The 26,304-nt window shown below is 38.1% G+C and overlaps 3 protein-coding genes across 6 annotated transcripts in view; 2 read left to right on the plus strand and 1 right to left on the minus strand.

The window, feature by feature from the left end:
- The window catches only part of twin (CCR4-NOT transcription complex subunit 6-like twin), a 287,376-nt gene extending 275,386 nt beyond the window's left edge, over nucleotides 1-11,990 (minus strand). The window contains exons 1-4 of one of the 4 annotated variants that reach the window (XM_011304858.1): nucleotides 11,862-11,990; nucleotides 11,724-11,763; nucleotides 10,569-10,884; nucleotides 10,021-10,196 (exon numbers count right to left, since the gene is read on the minus strand). In XM_011304858.1, coding sequence (XP_011303160.1) covers nucleotides 10,021-10,196; nucleotides 10,569-10,884; nucleotides 11,724-11,763; nucleotides 11,862-11,867 — 538 coding nt within the window. In that variant the 5' untranslated portion in view covers nucleotides 11,868-11,990. Of the gene's footprint in view, nucleotides 1-10,020; nucleotides 10,197-10,568; nucleotides 10,885-11,103; nucleotides 11,225-11,659; nucleotides 11,764-11,861 lie in introns of those variants that run through there. The other 3 variants (XM_011304860.1, XM_011304862.1, XM_011304859.1) reach the window with 3 other exon arrangements.
- A 1,415-nt stretch (nucleotides 11,991-13,405) lies between these two features.
- On the plus strand, nucleotides 13,406-15,619 carry mRpL1 (mitochondrial ribosomal protein L1). Its single transcript, XM_011304864.1, has 9 exons — nucleotides 13,406-13,488; nucleotides 13,562-13,710; nucleotides 13,965-14,166; nucleotides 14,271-14,472; nucleotides 14,573-14,752; nucleotides 14,832-14,946; nucleotides 15,066-15,184; nucleotides 15,263-15,360; nucleotides 15,442-15,619. The coding sequence occupies exons 2-9, from the start codon at nucleotides 13,692-13,694 to the stop codon at nucleotides 15,572-15,574; spliced, it is 1,068 nt and encodes a 355-aa protein (XP_011303166.1). The 5' UTR covers nucleotides 13,406-13,488; nucleotides 13,562-13,691; the 3' UTR covers nucleotides 15,575-15,619.
- Nucleotides 15,620-16,302: 683 nt separating this feature from the next.
- Cad99C (cadherin-99C) overlaps nucleotides 16,303-26,304 on the plus strand; it is a 66,141-nt gene continuing 56,139 nt past the window's right edge. The window contains exon 1 of the mRNA XM_011304865.1: nucleotides 16,303-16,712. Within this exon, the coding sequence (XP_011303167.1) occupies nucleotides 16,707-16,712 (6 nt within the window). The 5' untranslated portion in view covers nucleotides 16,303-16,706. The remainder of the gene's footprint in view (nucleotides 16,713-26,304) is intronic.

Here is a 26,304-nt window from a genome sequence, read left to right on the forward strand (position 1 = left end):
AATTAGATCTCAAGGTCAGCAATTAGATGATGATGTGATAAGGGTTTGTCCTGTTAGCAGTAGATATCGAATTTGAATTCGGTCGAATCGATTTTCTATCGACAGAATTTCCCAAAAATTCATGCTCATCACAAGAAAAACTCGAAGTGAACCAATAAATTCGGCTGCCCCCGAACTTCCACACAATATATCAAGACCACAAAGTCAATGTGACCCCTCGACCGAGCATTATCATTTCCTCTTTACTTTATTTTACGACCACTTTACATTTCCCAGAGAATCTCCACCTCCCTATTTATACGAGCACCAAAAACATTAATTTTCCGGTGGTGAATAAGATTTAAATGACACTGGTGGTGATTCTCTGGTTCCATTAGAATCCAAGGGCATTATTGTCACCGCAAAGACCGCCACTCGACCTAAAATCACAATCTAATAAACTTTCTAACGAGTGTACCAACCACTTTTAAAATCAATGCGTCATCACGAAAAAAAAACGGGAGCTACTCGACGATAAAAGCCCGAGAAAGAAAATTTTTTATCTTCAACAAACGCAAAGTGTTTCTAGGATTCTATGTTAATGACGATTAATGAGCATTAAATACCGCGAATAAATCATTTTCCCAGTGAAAATATTCCTCTAACAGTGCGATAAAAAAAAAACTGGAAAGCTCAATTGATGCACTGAATCTCCGATGATCGTGCTAAAAGTAAACCGCAATTGTCCCTGTTCAGAGATAATTCGCGTTCTTGAATCGAGAGGCTGTTGCTTCCAACAGCTCTCATATTTTTAATTTCGCATTCACCCGTTAAAACTATTCAACCGACTCTCCGATGACTCGAAAATTAAAGTGGCACTATCGTAATCCTTCAGATTATAAATAAAAATAGAAAGACAGAAAATTTTTATTGAATAGTGAATGATGTTTGGAAAATGATGAAAATTAAGTTTTTGGGAATCTTCGGGAGTCTTCGGAATTGAGAGATTTCTCGGTGGGAGTGAGAAAGGATTTTCTCCGCGATGGAGAAAGAGAAGCACGAGAGGATGGATTCCAAAAATGGGACGATGTACGCGTCTCCATATGCTAATGCATCACTGCCTAAAGATGGTGTAGGTGAAATGGTTGGGTTAAGGTAGATATAAAACGGACAAATCTCCGTGACGGCAGATGTGTGAAAGTGGCACGGAAATGGGTCGCGCTCAGTGTCCGTAAGAATATCCTCACAGAGTCACTGACTCGAGACGAGATAAGAAAACGATCTTTGATACGTTGTATATACTATTTCGATGGATATTTCTTCGACTGCAAACCACCATTACACAATCAAATCAAAAAATCAATTACTTTTGAGGGAAAAAATTACGGGACGTGTTTTCGGCTTCATTCAAAAATCGCACTAGTTCCAGAAGAAATTTCTAATTCTAAATTTTTTCGAACATGATTATTTTTGTTATCAATATTTTATTGATATCGAATATGAATCTCGATTGAATTTTCTGAAGATCGACAGAAAAAAGTAAAAAAAATTGTAATCGGAATATTTTTTCCAAATTTTCAAAAAAATTCTGGAAAAGTTTTGGTTTCCAGAATTCCAGAAAGGTTTTGAAAAATTTTTCAAGAATTTGAATACGAAATTTTTTTCACAATTTAAAGGGCGTTTTTTTTTAAGTATTGAAAAATCAAAAAATAAGAAAACAACAGTATAATTAAAAGAAAAAATTATATTCGCAAAAATTTCTAGAAAATTATAAAAAAAATGTGCGAAAAATTTTCAAAAAAGATATTCCGATTACAATTTTTTTACGCCGGGAATTTTATGATTTTTCAGTGGAAATAGAGAATCATTGATGCATCCTTGAATATAAAATTATCCCTGAATTTTTGTTGACAGCATGTGGTAGTACAATTCTCTAGCAATTGTAACTTATGATTACAATTCGTGATCTCATTCCGCATTGTATTCACTGGTGTACATTGTTTGAGAAACTGGTGTATTACCATATTGAGAGGTTCTCGACACGTTTTGATTTTCAGTGATGAGAAAATGGAGGAATTAATGACAGAACAATTACCAAAACGAATAAAAAGCCCTAATGATCCATCACACGATTTCCGGAAATGAAGAGCCAAAATTCGAGAGCCGTACTAACAAATTCATGCGGATCAATACCCCCATCAGACAGATGGCATAACCGTATTCAATTATTCCCCGCCTCATAATCCTCTCAGCGAAGAGACAAGAGTCTCGTTGGCCCCAAGTCTTGAATTTCTAATGGAATTCCATCGAAGAATTTGAAACGGGTTCAATAGCACTCGCCAGAGCGCCCGATAAATTCGCAGGTCGATCCTCCACCCCTATACCCACAAAACCTTAAACTCCACCGATGCAATCCGCCATCCAAACTTCGAATGTCTTTGTGGCAATGTGGGAAAGGCTAAAGAGGCATAGATCGAATAGATCTGCCATCTGGAAACCACCGAACACTTGGACCCACCATCGATAGAATTCAGCTATAACAGAGAAGTGAATACCAGTGATGCCTAGGGGAATTCCCCACCAGCACTGCACCATTTTCAAATTCCCCTCTAAATTACAGCATCCCAGCGTTCTCCACATCAAAATAAAATTTCCACATCACAATAAAATGATTTTTAAAATATAGATTCACGGATTTCAAATGCGGCCCATCGTATCGACTGTAAAATCATGGAAGAGAGAATAAATCCTGATGAATACAAATGAAGAGGTCAACCGTGCCAAATTAATAACCAAGGCCAAGGTTATTGTTGCCACTCGTTCAACCCAATCCGCAAATCTTGAATAAAAATGAAAGTAGTGCTACCAGTTTTGAAGGCAGAATATTTTTATTATTCACTGTGAAAACTCTAACCGTAATTCAGCTTGGATAAATGTCTGTCTGAACACGTGTTCACAGAAAAAGAAAGAAAAAATGGTAAAAAGAGATGTGAAAGGTAGTGTCCCCCACCCCCACACCTCCCTCCCCGTCCGGAAGTCGCCTTTGAAAATAACGTGTCTCCTATGTAGCACACACGTATATGGTATACAACATGGGTGGTTAATAATAGTTTTGCCAGCGAGGAAAGTACCTTGTCGTTTCGAATGCACAGTGGCTTTTAAAAGGTTGTAGAAAGTGAGCCATACGTAGGAAACGAGGAATGAGTGTTTTAACAAGACTCTTGTACAAATGTTGGATAGAGATGATGACTGGAAAAATATGATTTCGCGGGAGAATTCAAATGGTAATTGCACTGATGATTATTCACCTTTAATGGAGATAAATTTTTGACAGCAATTACGTGACGAGTCAGGCGATTATTTGAGAAGAATTATGAAAGGATGAAGAGATCAAGATTCATTAAGCCTGTTAATTTTGCTGAGTCGAAAATTATGATTGAACAGCCGATATTTTGTGGGTCACGAATTTTACGATTTACTTATATTTCGGATGATTTATGGATGATTTTTCGGTGGGATTTGTGTAATTTATCATTTTTTTAATTTGAGAATTCCCCTCCTCTAATTTACCCCGAAAATTCTCCCATCGTATTATTTAATTGAGAAAAAGTCGTTTCAACAATTCTAAATGAGATGGGAATGTCATTTATGTTTGAAGAGAAACTTTTTATGACGGTGTAATTATTTTTCAATCAATATTCTCAGTTTGAGATAATTTTTCTCCCTTCATCAAGTCGAGTATTTTCCCCCTTCGAGAACCGATGAAAAACAGTGAGAACTCGTTCAGTAATTGCTATAACAATTTTTAAAGTTTCATTTCCTCGTTTTTCTCTTGTACTTTGTAATTTAATTTTTTTTCTACTTCCGAGGATATCAATTAATCGGAGGAATCGAGAAACTGTTGCAATTATCGAGTTCAATAAGGACTTTTATTGGTGTTATCGAGAATCTACAGAAATAGCGCACTCGACTTTCATTCCAGCTCTTCATGAAACATCTTTCTCCGATAGAGAATTGTAGAGAGTACGTTTCAATGATCGATCAATGTGTGGATGTATTTTTTTTAATCGGAAACACACACTAGTAGAAAACCTTTGATGCATCAGAATTTCAAGTCACCGTTCCCACGTTACAGGAGTGGGTGCAAAGATAATTGATGCATCGAGTATGAAAGAGGTGCTTTGTGCAATTGAAAGTAAAAGTTGTAAACGAAATAATCATTCACTTTCAATTGATATTGAACAAGTGGTTTCAAATGGTTCAAGTGATTGTCGCAACAGCCGAAACAAATTACACGAATTTCCCATGAATTCAAATTCCAGACACTCAAAACACCGAAAATTAATTCAAGCCCGGAGGCCTGATTTATGACGTTCAAGCGCGAAAATACTGACTTTTCGTTAAAAACTAAATTTATTGGGTATTAATATTTCAATCAATTTGAAAATGCTCCAGGGATGCGGATTACAAACCCAAAAATGAAAGAATATTTATCGATCATGATCCGTGAGGATTCTCGGAAAATACAAGATAATCTATCCCTGAATATTCAAATTCCCATTATAAATTGACGAGCATCAAATAATTCTCGTTTTCCACCGGTTAAAATAACGAGATTTCCCCCAATTTTCGCGCCATTCGAAATTCATGATTTCCACCTCCTAATCAACTCCAAAAATTTTCACTTTTTTCCCCAACAGCTTGGACTGATCCACCCCCCAATCAAGGCTGTTTTTCTAATTTGTTTTTGCATACTCGAACAAATAATGAAAGGCGTTCATCACGAGGACAATTTCAAGGGTCTTTTCATGATGTAACTCGTCGCACTTGAGTCAGAATGGAAGTGATTTTACGGTGAACTAACGAGGGAAACTCGTGTTAATTCGTCTTGCGTTGTCATCATCCCATGCCACTGTAAAACTCAACTGTATGAATTCAGAAATTCCGTGAAACACCACTCGAGAGAGAGAGAGAGAGAGAGAGAGAGAAATCTTGAGAGTGGCAGGCCATTTTCGCACCAGTGCCTTCCTCATTTGGATGCGTAAAGCGTGCATAACTGTCGAATAATGAGTTGTTTTGTTTGAAAATAAACTACTGAGTGTTTATGCCTCGGTGTACGAGGCCACTTTCACCCAACGGCCTACATTCTCATGCCTGACATGTTACCGCGTTGATAATTGCGAGGAAGAGGTCAGAGGAATATCCGGAGTGAATCCCATTGATTTATTTTTTCAACATTTTCACATGCGCTCAATGCACATGTGCTGAAAATAGTTCAACAATCAGCTTCATGATATTGGAGATAGAGTTGGGACATAACGACACAGAGATATCGATATAATCCCGACCGTTGTCGATATATCGAGTCTCTCGACGTGACACAAAGTAAACGCACTTTCCACTGAGCCACTTATCTACAACTTTTCTTCCGGTTATTTTGGAGAGCGGAATGGGATTTATTTGGATCGAGGGGAAGGGCCAATGCGAGATAATTGTTGAGAACTCTCGAGATTGATATTCCTTTTTTAATCACAATTTCACGAGTCGATTAAACGATTCCAACGAAAAATATCGGAAATATCGAGATAACGATGGAAATAATGAAATATTTATTGGAAATTTCGTGAGATTTGTTTTTATAACCGAATAAATATCTCCTGACCCCGAACAAGATATTCCATACATTCGGAATTGGATCTGCTCGTTCTATTTCCATCGACTTTTCTAGTTCAATTACTCCCAAAACTAACGAATCCGTTATGACCTTTTCCCATACCCTCGAAAACAAGAATAAAACAATAAACAAATTTTTTCAATATGTTTTCGTTTTTTCAGTGGAACATACACCGAAAATAAACAACATTTTAATTACCCGGGGTAACAATACGATACGAAAATGGATAATTACACTGTATTTGAGTGTTGGAACACTGGAGCGAAATATCTATCGATTTGCGTAAATTCAACTCGCTATTTCAATCAATTTTTTTCTTAGAATTAAATATATCGTGCGCGTAATTGGATGTTGACGTTACGTTATGAACACGAATCGAATAGAAAACAAGTGTTCAATTATGAGGCAGGGGGTAAACTCGTCGGTCTGTAAATTATCAATAGCGCACCAGCAATTACCTGAACCAGCGGGGCACGGGCTTTCTCCGCGTTCTATCATCGATTTTCAGGGGAGGAAAAATATTTATTTTTTAAAAAAGCCACTTGATTCTGCGATTCTGCGTTAATGAAAATTAATCAGCGTTAGATGCCACCAATTGGCTTTTTCCTTGACTCTAAAAATATTTCTCTTACATCCAGAGGAAAATGGAATATATAAATACAAAGGCAATGAACAAAATAAAAGAAGCAAAAATTATTCTGTGAAATATTAATTTTTTCATTCTCTTATCCGGAGAAAAATGAATTTGTCGGACTAAAATTTTATTTTATCATTATTCCTCTGTATTTGTTTATCCCTGTGTACATGTCGGGCAATCCTGATTGTTACGACTGTTTTTTTTATCATTTAACTATATTTTCAACTATGCGTACACGGCATTCGTTGTACTCTCGTCGCCGCAGTATGAAAAACGCCGAAAAAAAAGGAAAAAAAAAATATAATGTCTCGGGTTGGTACAGAACCAATTTTGTAAAAGCTGCTCGGCGTCATGTGGCTCGACCGCTCGCCTGGAAATTTAAGTCTGGAAAAACGATTTTCCGGAAGCCTTCACGTTGCCAACTCATGTTACCAGCGATGAAATACCTTTCACCGTGGTTTAAAACCAATTGCAATACGTGACCCCAATGCCATCACTCAAATAAGAATCATTTTGGCTTGGTAATTTGTTGATAATCGATTCACTCGAGGCATTTCGAGAGAAAGTTGAAAGTTTCAATAAATCGATTAAAAAGGATTGAAAGAAAAAACCGAACAATTGAGGTGAGATACATTGAAGAGGACGAGTTGTGAAAAATACTCTAGATTGGATCTAGTTTCGCAGATAAAAAATTAAATTTCGGGTATTAAAATGAGATGGCAAAGGGAAATCCATTAAAACGGATAAAACGGAATACAGATGATGAAGTAAATTCCTCTGAGGCTATACAGAAGCAACTGGACGAGAAATTTGTTAGATGAATAGATGAAAATCCTATACGTATCTTGAACTTTGGAGAAACTAGTCCAGGGAAATAATAAAAATTAGAAAAAAAAAACCGAAAAAACGAATATGAAAGCAGAATTCATAATAAGGCGGTGAACGCATCGAGTCGGCTAGATTTAAACGAGAGATCCACAAATTTCCATGGAAACATCATTAAATAATTGACGGGAATAAACTCAACGTTCAATGAACGAATGGAAAATATAATTGAGACTGTGGAACGCACTCCGAATAAAGTCTTCATGTACTTATTATCAAAAGCCAGTGAAAAACTAATAAAGACGAACACCGAATGGAAAATTTCACCATTTCGGACGGATATTCAATTAATTACCGAACGTAACGATCTGAAATCAGCAGGTAACGAAACTAGAGAGCATTTCAGAACGGAATAAATTTTCCATTTAAAGAGTGTAACTTTCTACCTGTCCCCATGTAGAACCAGAAGCCAGATGCAACATCCGATAAATCAATCAAGAAATGATAAATAAGTGAAACGGTCTAGTCTAAGGAGTAAAAGCAAACCATCAAGCCGGCGAATAATTAATCCTCCATCAATAGACTCCGAGATCCCCTCATAATCCCAAAAAATTAAGTAATGAAACCAGGACAAGTCGGCCAATTACCCATTCCTGAACGGAAAGAAAAAAAAAGAACCTTTGAATATTTGACCAAGATTAAAGTACCGCCTCAAAGAAATGTGGGTTTCCCCCAGTGGGCGTACCAAAAAAACATCCTAGCCCTGAAAAATTGAAGTCTCGAAGATTTGGAGCGACTCCAACAATTTCCAGTATCACGATCTCATCTTCTGGGTGCCTCGCTCAACGCTCAATAAACAGAAAAATAAAAAATGGAGATAAACGATTCACGAGCCATTGAGAAACTGATGCGAATGATTTTTAATGAAAAAGTCACATCATTTGCATGATGAAAAACCGTTTATTCTCATTATCAGTGGCAAGTTCAGTTGATACCCATGAAATGAGTTGCTGTGGTGATAAAATGGGTCAAGCTCTAAAACCCAGTAAAATGTTAAACCCTTGTTACACAAAACTCTGTTGGCTGTGGTCTCCAACCCCTAACCCCTTTCTCATCACTCCCCTTCCACTGTACCATCGTTTAATCCGCTTAACTTTCGTTCACGTTCATAGTCAAGATTTTGCAGCCATAAGAGATTTGAAACGTGCTTTCCAACCGTGAAAATTCCAAGTTACATGTATTGAAGTAATAAAAGGACTTACAGGTTGTATGGATGGGTTCAGCAGAGCGACAAGTTTACTAAAGCGGATATGAAATTCTAAAGTCACTCCGAGTCTGTCACTTGATACATTACCTTCATTTCAAACTTCAAAGTAACAAAAAGTTTAATATTGCTTATGGAACTTTGTATTTATCAAAGTAAACAGCAATAATTCTCGAAGTGGGATGGTAAATAAGAGAATTCATTCGATTTAATGTCAATGTTCTTAAAATAATAGCCCAAATGCTTATAAACTACTATAATATGGACTTTCCATCTAACTTCAATACGGAGAATCCAGAGTTGAATACCCGAAGCCATTTCTACCCTCAATCTACATAAACCCCTGGAAATTAAATAGAGTTTCGAATAATTGAGTGATTCCCCGAGACAATCACGTAGAGCATGAAAGACATTGCTCATTACGAACTCCAATGAATCATTAATCCACCAGACTGGGCAGCATTTAATCCCCTTTTCATTTAATTATTTGATCTCGTTACAGATAACACCATAAATGCTCGCAAACCGATCAAACGACTGTGATAAATTCAGCGAGGATGACGAGCGCGTCATGGCAGAGGAACAATGGTTTGGTGTACACGAGGAAGAGGTAAACGACGAGTGAGAGATACGAAGAAGGGGCTCTGGGGCAGTCGTGGGACAAAGTGCAAAAATTCAATAGGGTAAGGAGAAGAATACAATGGAAATGGCGAAGACCGCCCTTCTACAGTGCATCATTCAAAAGCCCCACAGGACTTCACCGTAGAACATCATGAAAATCACGAACGTCCACCCACTGGCGCTTGCGCCTTGGCACACCCACTTGACCCCGAATGATAAAAGAAATCAAATTATGTAGGCATTAATGTGCCTCATGCCCTCCCAATGAATGTACACAAGTGAAATAATAAATTTCAAAGTGCACCACAGTGGGAGGTCAGTATTCCACTGCTAATTTTACCTCGGAGTTGGTTCTTTCAGAAATCAAATTAAATTCAGTCTTTGAACTACGTGTGTGCACAGTTGATTGAAATATTATAATGTTGTATGTCCACTCTCATTATCACTGCGTAGAGGACATACAAGTCAAACAATATTCCATTATAGCGGCGTCATTCAGAGCAAATCCTTTCATAAATTTTGATTGCCCCCTTGCGGTTCAATATTTCATTATGATTTTCACAAGCTATTTGAGCCCTCATTAATTTTCGGTGTTTAATGAATTTCCGAAGTATCCGTGTAATCGTGGGATACATGGAGGGGCATCTAACGGAAATTGTTGCACTGATCACGTCAGTCTGGTAAAACAGAGAACTGTTTCAACTGGCAATTCAGAAATCGTACATTAAACGAGCAAGGGGTTTTTCACGTGTTTTGGACTTCAATTAGTCGATTCTCGTTCACTACTCGATTATTGCTCAATGTTCGATTTTTATCCTCAGGGTCGATCTGAGAATTACGGATGCTAATTATCCGTAAGCGCACGCAGCCGCGTAAGGTAATTACGAATCAAAATTTTGATTTTCACTCGTTTGGGATTTTCAGTCGATACTTCATAGAAGTGGGGAATTCCACGGAATTCCACGGAATTCCACGAATTTATAATTTCGGATATTTTCTATTGAATTATCTGAATCTTACCTTGTAAATTGTCGAGCATGTAGGACAGCAGCTTGTGAGTCCCTGATGGCTCGCCGTAGAGTGCCATCACCTCCTTATTGAGTGGATTCCCATGTAGACCAAGCAATTGTAACTGGAATAGCTTTCCTAATTCGTACGGCAATACTCGGAGAAAATTCTGATTTAAAAGCAACTCCCTGAAACAGAAATATCAATTGTCAGTAATGATTGTCGTACAAATCCCCTGATATTTCATCAAAAATCGTCTTTTATTTCATTGTTATTTTTCTGCTGTTAAAACTCAAATTTATCTAAAGAATTTCAGAATATCAGAGACAAATCGAATTTCACAGTTTCTATTAAATATTAATCAAATAATTCATCTCGAAAGTGGTCGATATACGGTGAAAAAGCAAAAATTAATTATGACAGCTAATTAAATTGTCGTAAAAGAGATAAATGAATATTTACCAAAATACTGAAATCCGATTTATCTCGCTTTACCCCAACAGGTTTTATTCTGAATGAAATAAAAATCAAAAAATCTGGAAAAATAATGAATGACTCACTTGAGGTAGATGAGATCCCCAAGTTCAGCAGGCAGGCTGCGTAGTTTATTACTACTTAAATCAAGTACCCTCAACTGAGCTAACCGTCCTATTTCAGACGGTATCCTTTGTAAACTATTATCATTGAGATATAGTGCTGTTAAATGAGTCAATTGCCATATATTGGGACTCAAATTTCGTATACTGCCTGTTATCTCCAACTCCGGCCAATAAGATTTCTTGCCAGAGTTGGCGTCCTCAGTGGACATAATGGTGTGCATACGACGGGGATTTGAGCTTTCATACTTGTCCTTATGATTGCGGGACATCTTGAATCCTGTTGAAAAGTCATTGTATTATTGGCCAGCAGTAAGTATTGGATAACAGCTCCAGACAAATGACATGAGTTGGTGAGAATGTCAATGATATTGTTAGATAATCGAGGATTAGTCTAGTGATATTGTTGGTCGATTGAGTTGAAGGATGAATAATGAAAAGCTACGAGGGCTCCATGATAATCCAGGTTATTAGTTAATTAATTTGATTGATGACTGACCTACGGTGATTCTCATTGGGATCGGGATGTTTGTCATGCAGGAATTATTCTGGAGCTGGAGTGTTTGAGGATAGCATCAGCCCCTGGGAGTCACTCCAGCTTATCAGGAAGGGTCACCGAGATAAGGAACATGATTTAGGGTACCCAGGTTGCTCCATCCTACCCCCCATTAAATTTCTCCGAGTGAACATTCACTGAAACGTTACACAATAGCGTCAGTGAAGCACATTCATCTGAGAAAACACCTGTGGAGATGTTTGAGGGCAATCAGATTATCACAGCAGCAATCAAATAATCCTGACCAACCTCAAACGCATCAATTCCACACCCACATGTTATTTCTGAATGAAATTGACTGAGAACAATTACCCTAACCCATGGAGCACTTGAATAATCTAAATAAAGGAGTGGAAATTCACCTAAAACTACTTTTTAACAAGAGTTAGTGATGAAAATTTCGAGCGCGAAACCCATAACCTATGATAGAATTATTCATATGCAATTGTAGCAATATTATCATGTTATATCATCTACAAATGCCAATTCAATGTCATACCCACAACACAATAATTATCCCCAGTGCAATTAGTGCAAAAAGTATTCAGATTTTGATTAAATACCCGATTTATAACGAATTGGAGTACCCCACATTATCACTGACTCTAGGTGCAGAATAAAAAAAAAAAATTAAACTCTCAAACGTCAACAGTATGGTACCGGCGGTATCATCTATTATCAAAATTAATCCAAATACACACCTTCATCTACCTCTCAACATACACAAGACGTATAGAGTGCTTTTGGGTTCCGAGTGAAAAAAAAAATCTCTTCCGTCGCGTAAACAAAACTAACTTGACAAACACTGAGACTCCATTTATCAACTTCACTGTGTTTCATGCATTATACAGATATATGATTCGCCATTGGCCTGCGGATTTTCGATGAAATAACGCGAGATCTAAACCAGAGAGAATTGACTAAAGGAGAGGCTCAGTTCTGGGGGTTTGAGTGACCACTCAAGCATTGTAGTACCTCACCATAACAGAGAGAAGGCGCCACACGCAATGCTGGGTTGTCGGCCGTCAGACGATTCGGTAACTGCCTCAGTCGACCAGTCAACAGGGAGGATGTTATTTTCTGCGCTACGAAATAGGCACTCACTGAAATTGAAAAATTCCAAAATTTTCGAAAAAGCATGAGAGGAGCATGCAGATCGAGCAGGTATTCAATGAAATTTGAAAATTCGAAATTTTTGAAAAAGGATCACAGGAGCATGAAAATCGAGGAGGTATCCACTGAAATTTGAAAATTCGTAATTTTTGAAAAAGTATCAGGGGAGCATAAAAATCGAAGAGGTATTCACTGAAATTGAAAAATTCAAAATTTTTTGAAAAAATATCACCGGAGCATGAAAATCGAGGAGGTATCCACTGAAATTTGAAAATTCGTAATTTTTGGAAAAGTATCAGGGGAGCATAAAAATCGAAGAGGTATTCACTGAAATTTGAAAAATTCGAAATTTTCAAAAAAGTATCAGGGGAGCATGAAAAACGAAAAGGTATTCACCGAAATGTGAAAATTCAAAATTTTCATAAAAGCATCAGACGAGCACGAGAATCGACGCGGTATTCACTGAAATTGAAAAATTTTTAATTTTCAGAAAATAAAATTCGCTCAGTCGACCGGTCCCTCTCACAGCGGGACTGCTACTGAGGCGGTTACCGAGTCGGCTGACGGGCAGACCCCCACCATTGGGTGCGGCCCCCTCTTTCTCTTGGGGTGGGGTACTACATTGTCGGTGGGGTCACTCAAACCCCCACTAAGCAGCTCAGTTATTGGGCAGTACCACACCCCAAGAGAAAGAGGGGGCCGCACCCAATGGTGGGGGGTCTACCCGTCAGCCGACTCGGTAACCGCCTCAGTAGCAGTCCCGCTGTCAGAGGGACCGGTCGACTGAGTGAATTTTATTTTCTGAAAATTAAAAATTTTTCAATTTCAGTGAATACCGCGTCGATTCTCGTGCTCGTCTGATGCTTTTATGAAAATTTTGAATTTTCACATTTCGGTGAATACCTTTTCGTTTTTCATGCTCCCCTGATACTTTTTTGAAAATTTCGAATTTTTCAAATTTCAGTGAATACCTCGTCGATTTGCATGTTCTCCTGATACTTTTTCAAAAATTTCGAATTTTCAAATTTCAGTGAATACCTCCTCCATTTTCATGCTCCCCTGATACGTTTCGAAAAATTTCGAATTTTTCAATTTCAGTGAATACCTTCTCGATTTTCATTCCGTGTGGCGCCCTCCCTCTCTTGGGGTGCAGTACTACAATGCCGCTGGAGTCTCTCAAACCCTCAGAACTGGGCCTCTACTTCAGTCAATCCTGTTTGTTCTTTACAATGTTCCTTAATTTTTCTTTAATAACAACCTTCATCGCAAACTAATTACTTTTTTTCAGGATTTTTAATTCTGCTGTCCTATTTTTTTCGCAAACAAAGAGTAACTCCCGAAAAATCGATTAATCGGGAGCTGACTAATCGAGTGAAAATCTCGATTTTTCTCGTTTCTCGTCTGCCTGTCGTGTGAACATGGCGGCTACCACTGCAGGTAAGTGAAGATTAAAATGTTAGTTTCAGCATTAAATACAGACTGACGTATTATCAATGTGGAATTTTTTGCAATTAATTATTTTTTGGTACTTGAAGAGATATTTTTGGGGGAGGAAATGAGTTTACTTTGATGATGTGGGTGTGACATAACCTTTGGGATGATCTCAATGTTTTCGTGGGGCTAAATTAATTTTCATGTCGAATTAAGTTTTGATTGTATTTTCTGATAAAAGTGGATCTGTTATGTCGAAGGAAAAGCATTTTCTGCCCTCGGAGCCGTCTTCCAGCCGAGAATTAACCCCAGGTACACTCAATTATTGTGTCCATTGGTACAAGTACGTGAATATGCGGCACGTAAAGGCACCAGAGAGAAAAGGGATAAATTGAAGAAGAAGAAGAAAGTTGCGGTGCAAAAAATTGGGTGGATTCAGCCTAATTTACGCGTCAAAAAATCGCAAGTATCGCTTCAAAATACTATTCACTCTTGCAAAACAAAAATAAGTTATTATTTTTTTTACAATCTTTATATATGTTTATTCCCTATTTTCAATTTTTCAGAGAGATTTTATCCTTGAATCTGTTGAAACGAGATGACAGTGCGAAGAAAACAACAACAGATGACGTATGGCTGCAGAAATACCACCAATTGAAAATTTTCTCATTCGAGGAGGCACTGCAGTGTCACAGGGAAACTCATCATCCAACGTCTTATAATTTGCCAAATGCTTTTGTCAATGCATTCATTGAACTCGATATGACTGTAAATATTCACATTAATCATGAACAATTAATTTCCACAGGATAATTCACTACCAAAAAATGACAGAGCAATATTTTTGTCTGATGATTTATCTCTCTAGGGAGTTACCGATCAGAAAACAGTTGAGCCATTTTCACGTACAGTGGACATTCCTCGTCCTTTCGATCATGGGGAACATCGAACAGTTGTAGCTTTTTCTAAGACTCCAGAAATATTGGAGCTAGCGGATAAGGCTGGAGCCGTGTTAACTGGCAGTACTGAGCTCATAGCTAAAATTCAGGTGCTTAACATAATTAATTAATGAAAGAAGTCCAATATGAATTTCTTTTGAAATGAAATTGCAATTTTTATTTGTGCAGTCAGGAGAAATAGCTGTAGATGATTTCCACAGTTTTGTTGCTCATCCTGATATCATCACTGAGCTCTCTGTCATCAGGGGATTGTTGAAGAGAAAATATCCCAACCCTCGTGCAGGTAATTAAAGACAATTCATCTCTAAAGAGCATAAGGAACACCACCTCTCGATAATTTCTGCTGAATTAAATATTTTTGTACAAATCGAAGTGAAATGTAAGAAATGGCGATTTTTTAAGGCACCCTGGGACTGCATTTACCAGCGATGATCCGAAAAATTCTTCATGGTATCAAATACAGTGCCATTTCTCACGAGAGGCAAATCAAATTCGCCACAATAACCGTTCCTATCGGCCGAGTACGTAAAACCTCATAAAAACCTCTAGAAATAGCGAATACGTTCAGAATTTTTCATTACAACTGCTAATTCCCACAGCTTCCAATGGACCACAAAGACCTTGAAGAGAACTTCAAAGCGGTAATTCAAGACGTCAATAAAATGAAACCCAAACGTGATGGCCCATTCATATGGAGGTAAAATCCATTCCTCACTATAAATCCCACTGAATCGAAAATTTTAATCCCACAAACCTCGAATTTATCTTCTGTTCTCAGAACGTGTCTAACGTGTGCGGCATCGCCTGAAAAACTGAAAATCAACTTTGAGCAATACCTCGAGAAATCAAAGAAGCCCGATGACGAAAGTGATGACTCAGACGATGAGGATGAGGCATCGATTCGCGTTTAGCTTAGTAATCGCTTACAACATCAATAAAAACCAAACCAGCAATAATTCGAATATTTTTTATTGAATTTCCAACTCCATCCAAAATCCAGGGACATTTCAGAAAACTGGAACTGTTTATTTATATTATGAAACGCTAAGTAATAACATTAACAAAAATTAATATTAATAGCAGTAATATTTTTCCGATAATCAGAAAACGACCGGCAAAATCAAAATTTATCGTACGTAATTTTTAAACCTAATATTATAATTAAAATATAAAAATTGAAGCGTTAAAGTGAAAAAAGTATTTTTTACTTAACTTATCATGAGAAATTACTCAATATTACAATTCCCCCAAAAATTGTGGCCTCTGCATCGGCACCCCTTCCCGGAAATTACGGAAGTAGAAACAACTCGACTGAAAACTTATTCTAAAAAAACCGGTAACAGGTAACAATTTGGGATATTATTTCCACTTGACTTTCCCCCTCGAAGAAAAAAAAACAATAAAAAAGAAAAAATTGATATCGAATTTCTGTCCCCAGTTGCGGTAATTCGAGGACCCCAAGATCGGTCAAACAGGTCGGGTAGTGCGAAGGTGTGTAAAGAAATGAGATGAGAAACGATAGAGTGAGAGAAAAAGGTTGACGTGAACTCGGTGGAAAAAGAGAAGGCAAACTGGCGAGCGGCTGGCGTACAAGTTTTGAATTGTGGTGGGGCACCAAGAGCTCACCTACCTGCCCGTTTGTGAGTTCAGTCGTTGTTCGCCAGGTTGAAAATCCGTTCGTTTCTCCTGCCGATCTTCCTCCACATGAGCAAATTAAATAACATAAATAACTACCGATTTATCGCACCAGGTGCAGTACACCTCTGGAAGATCTCCAAAAAATTCGGAGTTCCAGTCCTCGGAGTTCCAATCGATCGGGCGAATAATCTCATTTTCACGGCCTGAGATCATCCGGAAAATTCAAGAAAATTTGAAATTTAACCTGTGAATCGCGCAGCTGAAGCAATCGTTACCGGTTGAATGAACGAGTGGGTGAAGTGACAGTGAGTTTTTTTTTTAATTGAGTGAAACTTGGAGTGTTGCTATTATGACATTGTGAGTTCTAAGTGATGACGATAGACCTCTGGAATTAGCAGTGCATCAATGATGGTATGTCGATTATTTATTGGGATAATTATCGGTGAAGGGAGATGTGCGCGCGCGTCGATACACCTGTTGATTTTCATATTCCTAGACACGAGGAAAATTATTACGATGTTCTGCAAGGACAACGTCAGCGAGAGGAATAGGTCTCTTGATTTACGAATGAATAGATAATACCGATCGTCAGGGTTTATCGATTATTAGCATTTGAAAAATATTCGCGGGTATTTATATCCGATTATAAATTTCGCGTGACTTTCTGGACAATGTGGATCGGGAGGCTAGACCGGTGATTGTAATTCATGGGAGATAAATTATTTATTGATCGTGAACAGAATAGGACGCGGGGTAATGCACGTTTCTCGGTGTATTTATACGTTAGTCCTCGAGCTTTTAACCCGATCCCGATGACCCGGTGCACCAGGGGACATTAAATATCGTTATCGGAGTTCCGACGCGTGTCGGTTTCCGGGCACTCGATACCCGTCGATATGAAACACTTGAACTCGTTCCAAAACACTCATGTTACCCCGATCCACTTTTGTCACTGTATTTTTCCCGTAATTTTTTGTAAAGATATCTTCAACTCGATTTAAAAACAAAAATTAAACATTTTCCATCAATTACATGATTTTTTTGGATCATAATTCCTTAAAAATCAATTTGGAATTGAATCTTATTGACTTTAGAGTCAATTTCTCAATTGAACTGGAATTTATATGAAATTCTGGAGTTTAAAAGAAAAAATTCTTTAAAAATTCAACGGAAATATCAGAAGTTGTGAGAAATTTTCAAGACTCACGACTAAGAGGGACAGAAAAGTTTGGAAAAGTTTTTCAAATATATAGACGACAGTGGAAAACTACGCGGGCAAATGCACTTTACGCTTCGCTTGTCCTTATGAAATTATCAAGTTGGGCGAATGCTAAACCCTGATCCACTTGAAATTCAAGCGGCAAAGCTTACGCGGACTTCCCCCTGGCTGTTTCTTGAAATATAAAAGCCCGATCCTCCCCAGGAATCGTAATTTAACCCGAGAAGTACTTACGACAAATGACAACTTTACCCAATTACCTGAGAATACTGTCGCGAATGCGGAAATACGCGGAAATACGCGGAAATAGTGCAATTGACGAATTCCTTTTCAACTTCTTGACGAACAATGAAATTTCGATGTGAAGTAGCAAGTTTATTAATAATGTAATACCAGTGAGTTTTATATAAGTTATAACCCACTGCAGATTCATCCCTCCCCCAGCCGTTGATTTCTTTGGCCTGAAGTCCCTGGACTCAGCCATGCGTTTCAGATCCCCAGGAGTTATAGATATGTACAACTTGGGAGCGCAAATGCAAATGATATACCTCTAGGGTCTCAACCGTTTATTTTATTCTCATTCTCAATCCACCATTTTCTGTACTCCGTTTCCCTTTTCCGTATACACCAACGCACGTTTACACTAATTGCATTATGATGAACGTTTGGTGAATCCTTTAGTATCTCTTCATGTCTCGGTCAGTGATTCTGCAAGAGAGCACTCGTACCATCTCATGATTGATTTCCGACATCTCGACTTCTCGCAAAAAAAAAAAATCAATAAAACACCTGACCTTTACCGGGCCTCCCATTGTTTATTGTTTTTCTCCTTTTTTCACTCTACCCTTGCGCTGAATGAGGTCATAGATAACTGAAACAGGAGAGAATAGAATGGAAATTCCCCTGAATGTTGGCTCTTGTAATAATCTCCGAGATCTCTCAACCCAAGACAAAATATCACACAGAAAATAAACAATGAATGAACAAGTGGATAATTCCATAAACAATATCTCTTTCTTTGGTAATTAAATTGAAAAAAAATTGCAAGTTATCGCCGTTTTTGTGGATTTTATTGAAATATTCTACTGAGTGACGATTTCGACATCCGAATCATCGACTCTGACTTTTGTCATAAATAATTCAACGCTTGCGCTTCTGTCTGTTAAAATAACACAACACCATTTGAATAAACACGCAATATTCCACCTGCAAGGACTAGGTTTCTCCAGTGCAAACTCTAAGTGCATGGGCGTTTGTTAACGAACCTTATTGTCGTACATCTAGTCTCCATAAATATCTCTGACCGGTGGGACGTGAAATATAAGGGATTACGGGCTTCTGACCGCGTGAATCAATTCTCATTTTTTATTTCACCTGAAATTCCACGGAATTCTGGAGTTCCTCTTGGATTCACACTTGGGGGATTCGTTTTGGCGGATTTTTCGGCGAAACGGCTTCGGAAATCGGCTCAATAGATTATTTTGAAATGGAATAGTCAGTGGCACGCACATGGCAACATGGAGCAATCGTTATATTACTAGTTTGCTGTCTACTTCGTAAAAATCATCACGCATATGCAGTTGCTCAAGAGTAACACCCGGTTGTCCTCTAAATTATTAAATGACGGAAAATGAAATAACGAATGAAGAAAGTTCGTTGATCCCTCGTTATTTCCTCCTTAATAAAATCATTAATCATCTCTATCCGATCCTTATTAATACTAAATTAAAGAATAAAAACTCTGATTAATCCACAATATTCTCAATTTAATTTGGTGTTTAGACATTCTAAAATTTCAGAGGAATTGCACGATGAAAATTTTGCGTGAATAAAATTCGGTAAATTCAGATAAAAATTTGAACAGTGATATACGATTCTTGGGCTCAACCCACGCGATACTTTTTCTCGTACAGGAAGTACTCTGCCTGCTTCTGAATGAAAAATCTCCCAGCATAATATTGTTTCAACGCCAGAGAACACTTGGCACTGGTTAAATAAAATATCCCACACTTGTCGACTCCGTGGAGGACTAGCCAGTGCACGACCACTTGTTTGCTCAAGAAAATTTCAGCCTCTCGTGGAGTGAAAACTGTCCTCTTCCTCTTCCACTTCCCTCCAGTGGATACCTTAACATCCCCATCAGCTAAATTCCCACCCCCTGTCGGAAATTCTCGCGTGTCAATTTGTCATTAGCCCCAAGGCATTCCCTCCAAATAAAACTAGACATTCAACACTTAATTCCTAATTTAATTCCTAATTTAACTCCTAATTCAATTTCTCATTTAATTTCTCATTTAATTTCTCATTTAAAAACATTTTCCGGGGCTTAGACTCTTCTGTCATTATGCTGCCGATATCCCAGTGAAAATAATTTCTTTTCGGATTTACATTAAAATGTCACAGGTCATCTAACCGTACACGCGTAACGATCAACAACTCGTTACTTTCACACATCGATTTCACGTCATTTTGCGCTGATCCATTCACTCCTCTCGATAAAAATGAGAAAATACCGGATAAAGCATCCATCGTCCCGGAAAAATTATGCGGAGCTCACGATGATTACAAATGATGGCTCATCTTGCCTCATTTTCTCTTTTACAAAAATGGCAAATCAGGTATTTTTTCATCATCTGATTGGACATTTTTTCCTCGTAGAAAACGTGATGACATTCCACAATTACTTAGCTTCCTGATAATTCTTCTGGTAATTTTATTCCTCCGCGTTGAATCTATTAATATCCAAGTCGTCTTAGACAAGGTCACCACTTGTTTCACAATTGCAATTTTTTCTCATCTCGAAAAGTACAATAACTACTTTGAAATTCTAGTGTACACTCGCATTCTCGGTCTCGCGAGTCGAATTGATTTCTCGCCCTGAGAAAATTCGTAATGCCCTGTATGCGTGCACTGGAAATAGTTTTCCCGTTGGGTCGATGCTCTCCCCAGGCATAAATTTACAATGAAATAAAACAAAAGAACCATAAAGAATAAGTAAAAAATATTATGAAGCTAAACGTAAGACAGGGGGGTAAAAAGAAAGAGGATGTACAATGCAAATTTCACAGACTCGGGGGTTTGTGGGTATCTCCCCGGGATGTTACTTGAAAAGGGATTGTAAATTTCGTGTCGAAGACGGTTTCCTCGGGCTTCTACCTTCAGGGATCTCTTCGGTTATTTTATCGTCGTGTAAAACTCGTTCGTTCATTTATTTCTAAACATATGAAGAAAGGGAAAAACACTAAACACAATGAGACGTCGTTTGTGATGTTCAACCTATACCCAAGTAAACCGCCGGCTTCTGTCGTAATTAGGAGGCAAATTATAAATAAAACGATTGAGATTTATGACTCGTCTTGGATTATACGTTGCGGATGGTATATGGCGGTAACAATCTCGCATTGATTTTATGTCGTTAGGTAATTTTATCTTTCTGGATTGCACGTCGTCGTGGAAAACCGGTGAATTTCTTTTTGCGCGAATTGTCGACGGAGAATTAATTAAATAAATCAATTTATTCTGGGACTTATAAAAAATTGGAGTGAGGATTGATGGGTTTCAAAGGTCTCATTTCGGATGTTCAGAACTTTCAAGTCGGACGATTGTAATTAAACTGGTCCATTGTTTTAATTAGTCTCGAGGGCTCTTCGTTTTGGAAAAAATTACATTCCCTGGGACAAGTATTTAAATAATTATTGAAAATTCTGATACTCCGGATACATACATATAGGTTCGAGGAATCGTTGCCCCTTTTTTCCCGTTACACTTTCTTGGAAAATAAAGCACCGAAATGCGTAACGAATGCCAGAAGTCTCTCGATAATTACTTTAAAAAATATTTTCATTATGAAAATTAAACCCTAAAGTCCCACGAAAAATTATAATCCCGTTAAAACAAGGTGTTTTTCCCAGAAATTAACTTACTAAATTGCCTGAATTAATCCAGAAAAAAAATGTAATATCAATTTTCTCCCGCCGATCCGAAAATTTTCAAGTGTAAGAAATCCTGACTCCCCTGAATAATCATCTCCGCCTCTCAGGATTTCACAGCACGAGAGCAGTAAATTTTTATCGACAAAAATATACCCCCCGAAAAATACATCCACCGGGTTATAATTTTATTTACGATCCACAACGAAGAGATCTCACTCCATTACGCGTATTACAACGTTCGATGTACAGTTATTCAAGATTTTTTTTCTCCTCGGGAGCTGAGAATGAAAAAGCATATGAGGTGAAAGAGAGATGAAGCACTGGAGTTGGGGTAAGGAGGCCACGATGGCGACCCCGTCGTCACCGTTATATCCATGGGGGGGCAGAGGGGGACACACATTGATTCACCTGAATATTTACAATGCACATTGCAGTGAGAAGTTGAGAATTTGTCTTATCCACTTGTGCTCAAGTACAAGCCAATACTGCGACCTCTGACCCAATCGCCAGTTATCAGCAGCCCATTGCAATTGATACCCCAATTTTTCGAGTAATTGCGAGATTATCCACCTGCAAACCCTCCCCCTATAGGATAAAAAAACCTCCCACGTGATAAAATCAATGATAAAGTGTTCCCTGGATTATTTAATTGTCTAAATGAGACTCATAATAATCTCCAATTTTTTTATCATTTTCATTTTTTCATAATCCCAACAGTGGTTCGGTGAAAGTTGAAATTTTTATGGATAATACGTAATAAAAATAGCGTAGCCCTCGGTAAAATGGTTACATGCCACTTTCTGCGGCCTATATCCCAGGGGTGATGAATAAATATTGATAGGTCGATTGCTTGATTTTTGTCTGCGTCTTCGCCATTTTTTGAATTTGGAATATTGATTCCAAATTTGATTGATCGGATCCGATTTGAGGGGCTTTTTTTGTCGATAATTGTTGATAGATCGGGAAATATTAGATTAACAAATCAAGGTCCTGGACCATTGGTGGACCACCTGTTGCGAATTGTCTCGTTCCCCGGAAATCGTCACGCTGTGCGAAACACAGAAAACGTGATGACACCTGGGTACAAACGAACTTTACGATGGAATTCAGGCGTAAAGGCCACGGTCACGATCGCCCCACAATTCCATCCCATCCTCTTTCCTTTTCCATTCGTTCATTTCAACGATTTGCCGGAGAAATGGCGAGTACTCTCTCGCGTGTCGCACGTAGTGGAGTACCGCTTCAGAATCCCGTGTATTAACAAAAAAAAAATGCGTCATCTACATCGCGCACTCTCCCGTTACACCACTGATAAAATGTAAACGATGGGCAACGGCTCCATGCAAATTTCCGCGAGAGAAATGGATTGCACCGGTGCCGACGCGGAATTTAATTATCCGCGGAGATGATAAGGATGTACCAGAAGAAAATTTTTTTTTATACCAATTTTCTGGTTTCACTTGAGAGATTATTATTATAGTGACTATAACAATTTATTAAGATTTGTTAATTGTAGAAAAAAATCAATCGATCAAATCGTAAAATTGTATTCGTTGAAATTTTCAATCGATTCGTAAATCTTGCCGGTTTCCGTTGACAAAAATAATTGAGGCCCTCATATTTTTTTTCACCTCGAATTGCCGCACTCGGTCTTCAATTTATCTGTGCATCACCCCCGAGAATTATCGATCGGAAAATATATCAGAGCAAAACGTTATCACGACACTCAATTCATTAATCCATCTGAATTCCCCCGACATACGCGCATGTCCGTCTGCACATAATGTTTGCACACGTGCATTTATCAAATTAATTACCGATTTGCATATAAGTCAGAGAGTAATAAGTCAGCCTGCGTTACAACCGAGAGAAAAAAAAAAATCCCCCGCTCCGATATCGCGAATATTCCGGAGGCTGTTAAATCTAACGACCAATTATCGATTTAAAACGCCAGAAATCAGAACTGGATTCACAAATATGTGAATGTCACCCGTAAATTCTCACTAGAATTCCTCGATTTTCAGTGGACTGTCCCTTTTTCCGGAATGCCACGAAAATAGTTCGTGGGGAATGTCTGGATTTTCCGGGAATCTGTCCTTTTTATTCTTTGAAGTCCCTTTTTTTCTCCTTTCTTTTATCTCCACTGATTTAAGAGCGAACCACAGGCTCCCAGGCTCAGGTAGCCAGGTGCAAGACGAGGAGTCTGGGCATATGAACCCCGGAGGGAAAATAAAATGTCGGGAACATTGTGAACAAAAGGTACCCTAAAATGTACCTGCTAATCCTCCGTTTCCGTGCCGGTGCAAACATTGTCAACAGGTTGCCAGGTCATTCAGTCAATTTGTGCTTTAGTCACCTGATGACTTGAGGATTAATCGTGCAGCAGTCATCGTCATAGGCATTAGGATCCCATATGGGATTATAGAAGTATTCACCAAAAATGACAGATATTTTTCTCATTCCAACACGAATGGCTGCCTAGTTCCATTTATCACCAAATAAATTAATAAGAAATCCATTTATTTTACTTATTTTCTATCTCAGCCTTTTTGTATATTTTTTTTCAAAGGAGAATATCTATATTGGTCTCCGGGATAATGAATATATGTCGGATTACAGTTAGAAGAAAATTGGAATTTTATTGAGAAATGATTGGGAATTATCGGAGGGAGACGGACAATTTAATAAATCAATATTTTCCAAGCGCTTTTGAAAATAATGACCACAACATTTTTTTTTGGATTGAGAATCTATATTGTTTTTAGGAATAATAAATATGTATCGATTCCCGTTAGGGGAAAATTGGAATTTCATGGAGACTTGATTGGTAATTATCGGAAGAGGGACGGCAAATTCAATTAAAAAAAAACCATGAAAGCATGAATATTCAATATTATTTATTAATTAAAAGTTCACACACACATTTTCACCGGTATTTTATTCCTCTCAGTCTCCACAGAATAATTCACAGAAAGCTAAAAATTCCCATAAAATACCCGACAATTGACTGTTAATTTTCCAAAAAAGCCCTCGAATTTCCCAAAATGGTGAACTCGATTGATTTTCTCGGACTAATTACAGGAAAATTTCTCATTACCACTCATTGGGTTTATAAAGAATTTGTAGTGGTGTATGTAGACGGGCAAGTCCACCTAAATGAATTAATGTACGAGACCCTGAGGAAACAGTATCCATCAGCTTTCCGGTCTCTGGCTCACAATTACGCCCGAGCAGATTGCACCCTCAAAGCCCTGACGTCCGTACATAACTCGTATTACTGCAATGTTGGCGGAATGAATACGCGTGCACCCAGCATTCAGTTTGACACTGAACAGTTGCCCTTGATACGTACCAATCTCTGTCGAGTTTAAGGGTGTTTGATGCCCAGGGTAGATTCACCGGGTCATTACCACCCAGGATACATCCAATCAATCCATAAAGCGCCTCCATTCCTCCAAGTTCAATTTCCAACGAATCCGTCGTGACTTAACTATCTCAAATAAAAAATTAAATTTAAATAATCTGGACACCTGGGTAATTATCAAATAATGGAGTGAGCAAAAATGTCACAGCGGAGTGCGATATTTACGATTCGATATTTCTCTGGACTTTGAATTTAATTTGTAGTTCACTCCAGGCTTATCCCAGTCGTCCGAATGCTGATAACCCAGCATTCATAAAAAAAACATCAAAACACTCTTCAACAAAAATACCCATTGGTATTCCCAACACGACCCAGTCGCACGCGACTCGTACACCAAAACTATCAAGTTCATCAGCACTCCTTGAATAAAAAAAAAAGCACTCAGTGAAAGTATTCAGCGGTACGGTACTTCCCCGCATTCGAATTCGCAAATGGAGAAATTTACCCGGAGTTTGAGTAAATTTGAATTGCATGAAAGGCTCTCCTAAATTCGTGAAAAAAAAACCAAAAAATTTTTGTGGAAAAGGTAGTTAGCAGGAGAATAGAGTACATTTGTCTGCAATCACTTCAATTCAACTCCGTCCGAGGCATTTGCCATCTGTACACCCTGAGGCCCAATTTGATTATAAATTTCACGCCCTTCGGTACTAATTACAGTAATTATCCACATGACCACACAAATATCGCGCTGATGTGCCTTAAAATCTGGAATTCCCGTTGAGCAATCGGTGAAACTTCAAAGAAACCCGTGAAAAACCCACGACACCGGGATAATTCAATGTATCCTTTTTTGCCACAGGTGGTATTCAATAAAATTTTAATGACTCTGGATCAGTGATCGCGAACAAGGTACAGATAGCCACCATAGAAAAGTTAATATCTCTTCCACTGGTAAACCATTCACTAGGTAGAGTCAGGGTGTGGCTCTAAGGCATAGCAAACGAATAAATGAGTATAACCACGATGCGAATACGGAATGTCTTCTTTTCTACTCATTTATTATGCAGATATCACATACTCGGAGATGGTTGTTTTATATTTTTAACCATTTCAATGCCAGATATCAATTACCCACAAGCGTTACAATCTGTACGCCGTCATACCAACCGGGAGGTGAAAACATTTTGTGAATTTTCAAACTCCACACTAACGCTGATCTCGATGCTGTAACCTCCAGGGCTTTTTACCCGGGGAACTTCCTCTTGGCTTTAATGTCAGCGTGTATCCAACAGCTTTACGATTATCGTGTACTCAATGCAATGCTGAATCCTCCTGAAGATTAATCCTCAAGTTTAATTGTTAGGTTGATCGTGTCGTCAATTCCGGGTTCATGTTGAATTTAAATGAATAGCTTGAACACTCGTTCGTTCATGCTATTCGAAATTTTTGGGGAACAGGTGCAATCGTAATTATTGCGAATAGAATTTG

Source organism: Fopius arisanus, unplaced genomic scaffold (genome assembly GCF_000806365.1).
Source record: "Fopius arisanus strain USDA-PBARC FA_bdor unplaced genomic scaffold, ASM80636v1 scaffold00039, whole genome shotgun sequence".
Classification (NCBI taxonomy): Eukaryota; Metazoa; Arthropoda; class Insecta; order Hymenoptera; family Braconidae; genus Fopius; species Fopius arisanus.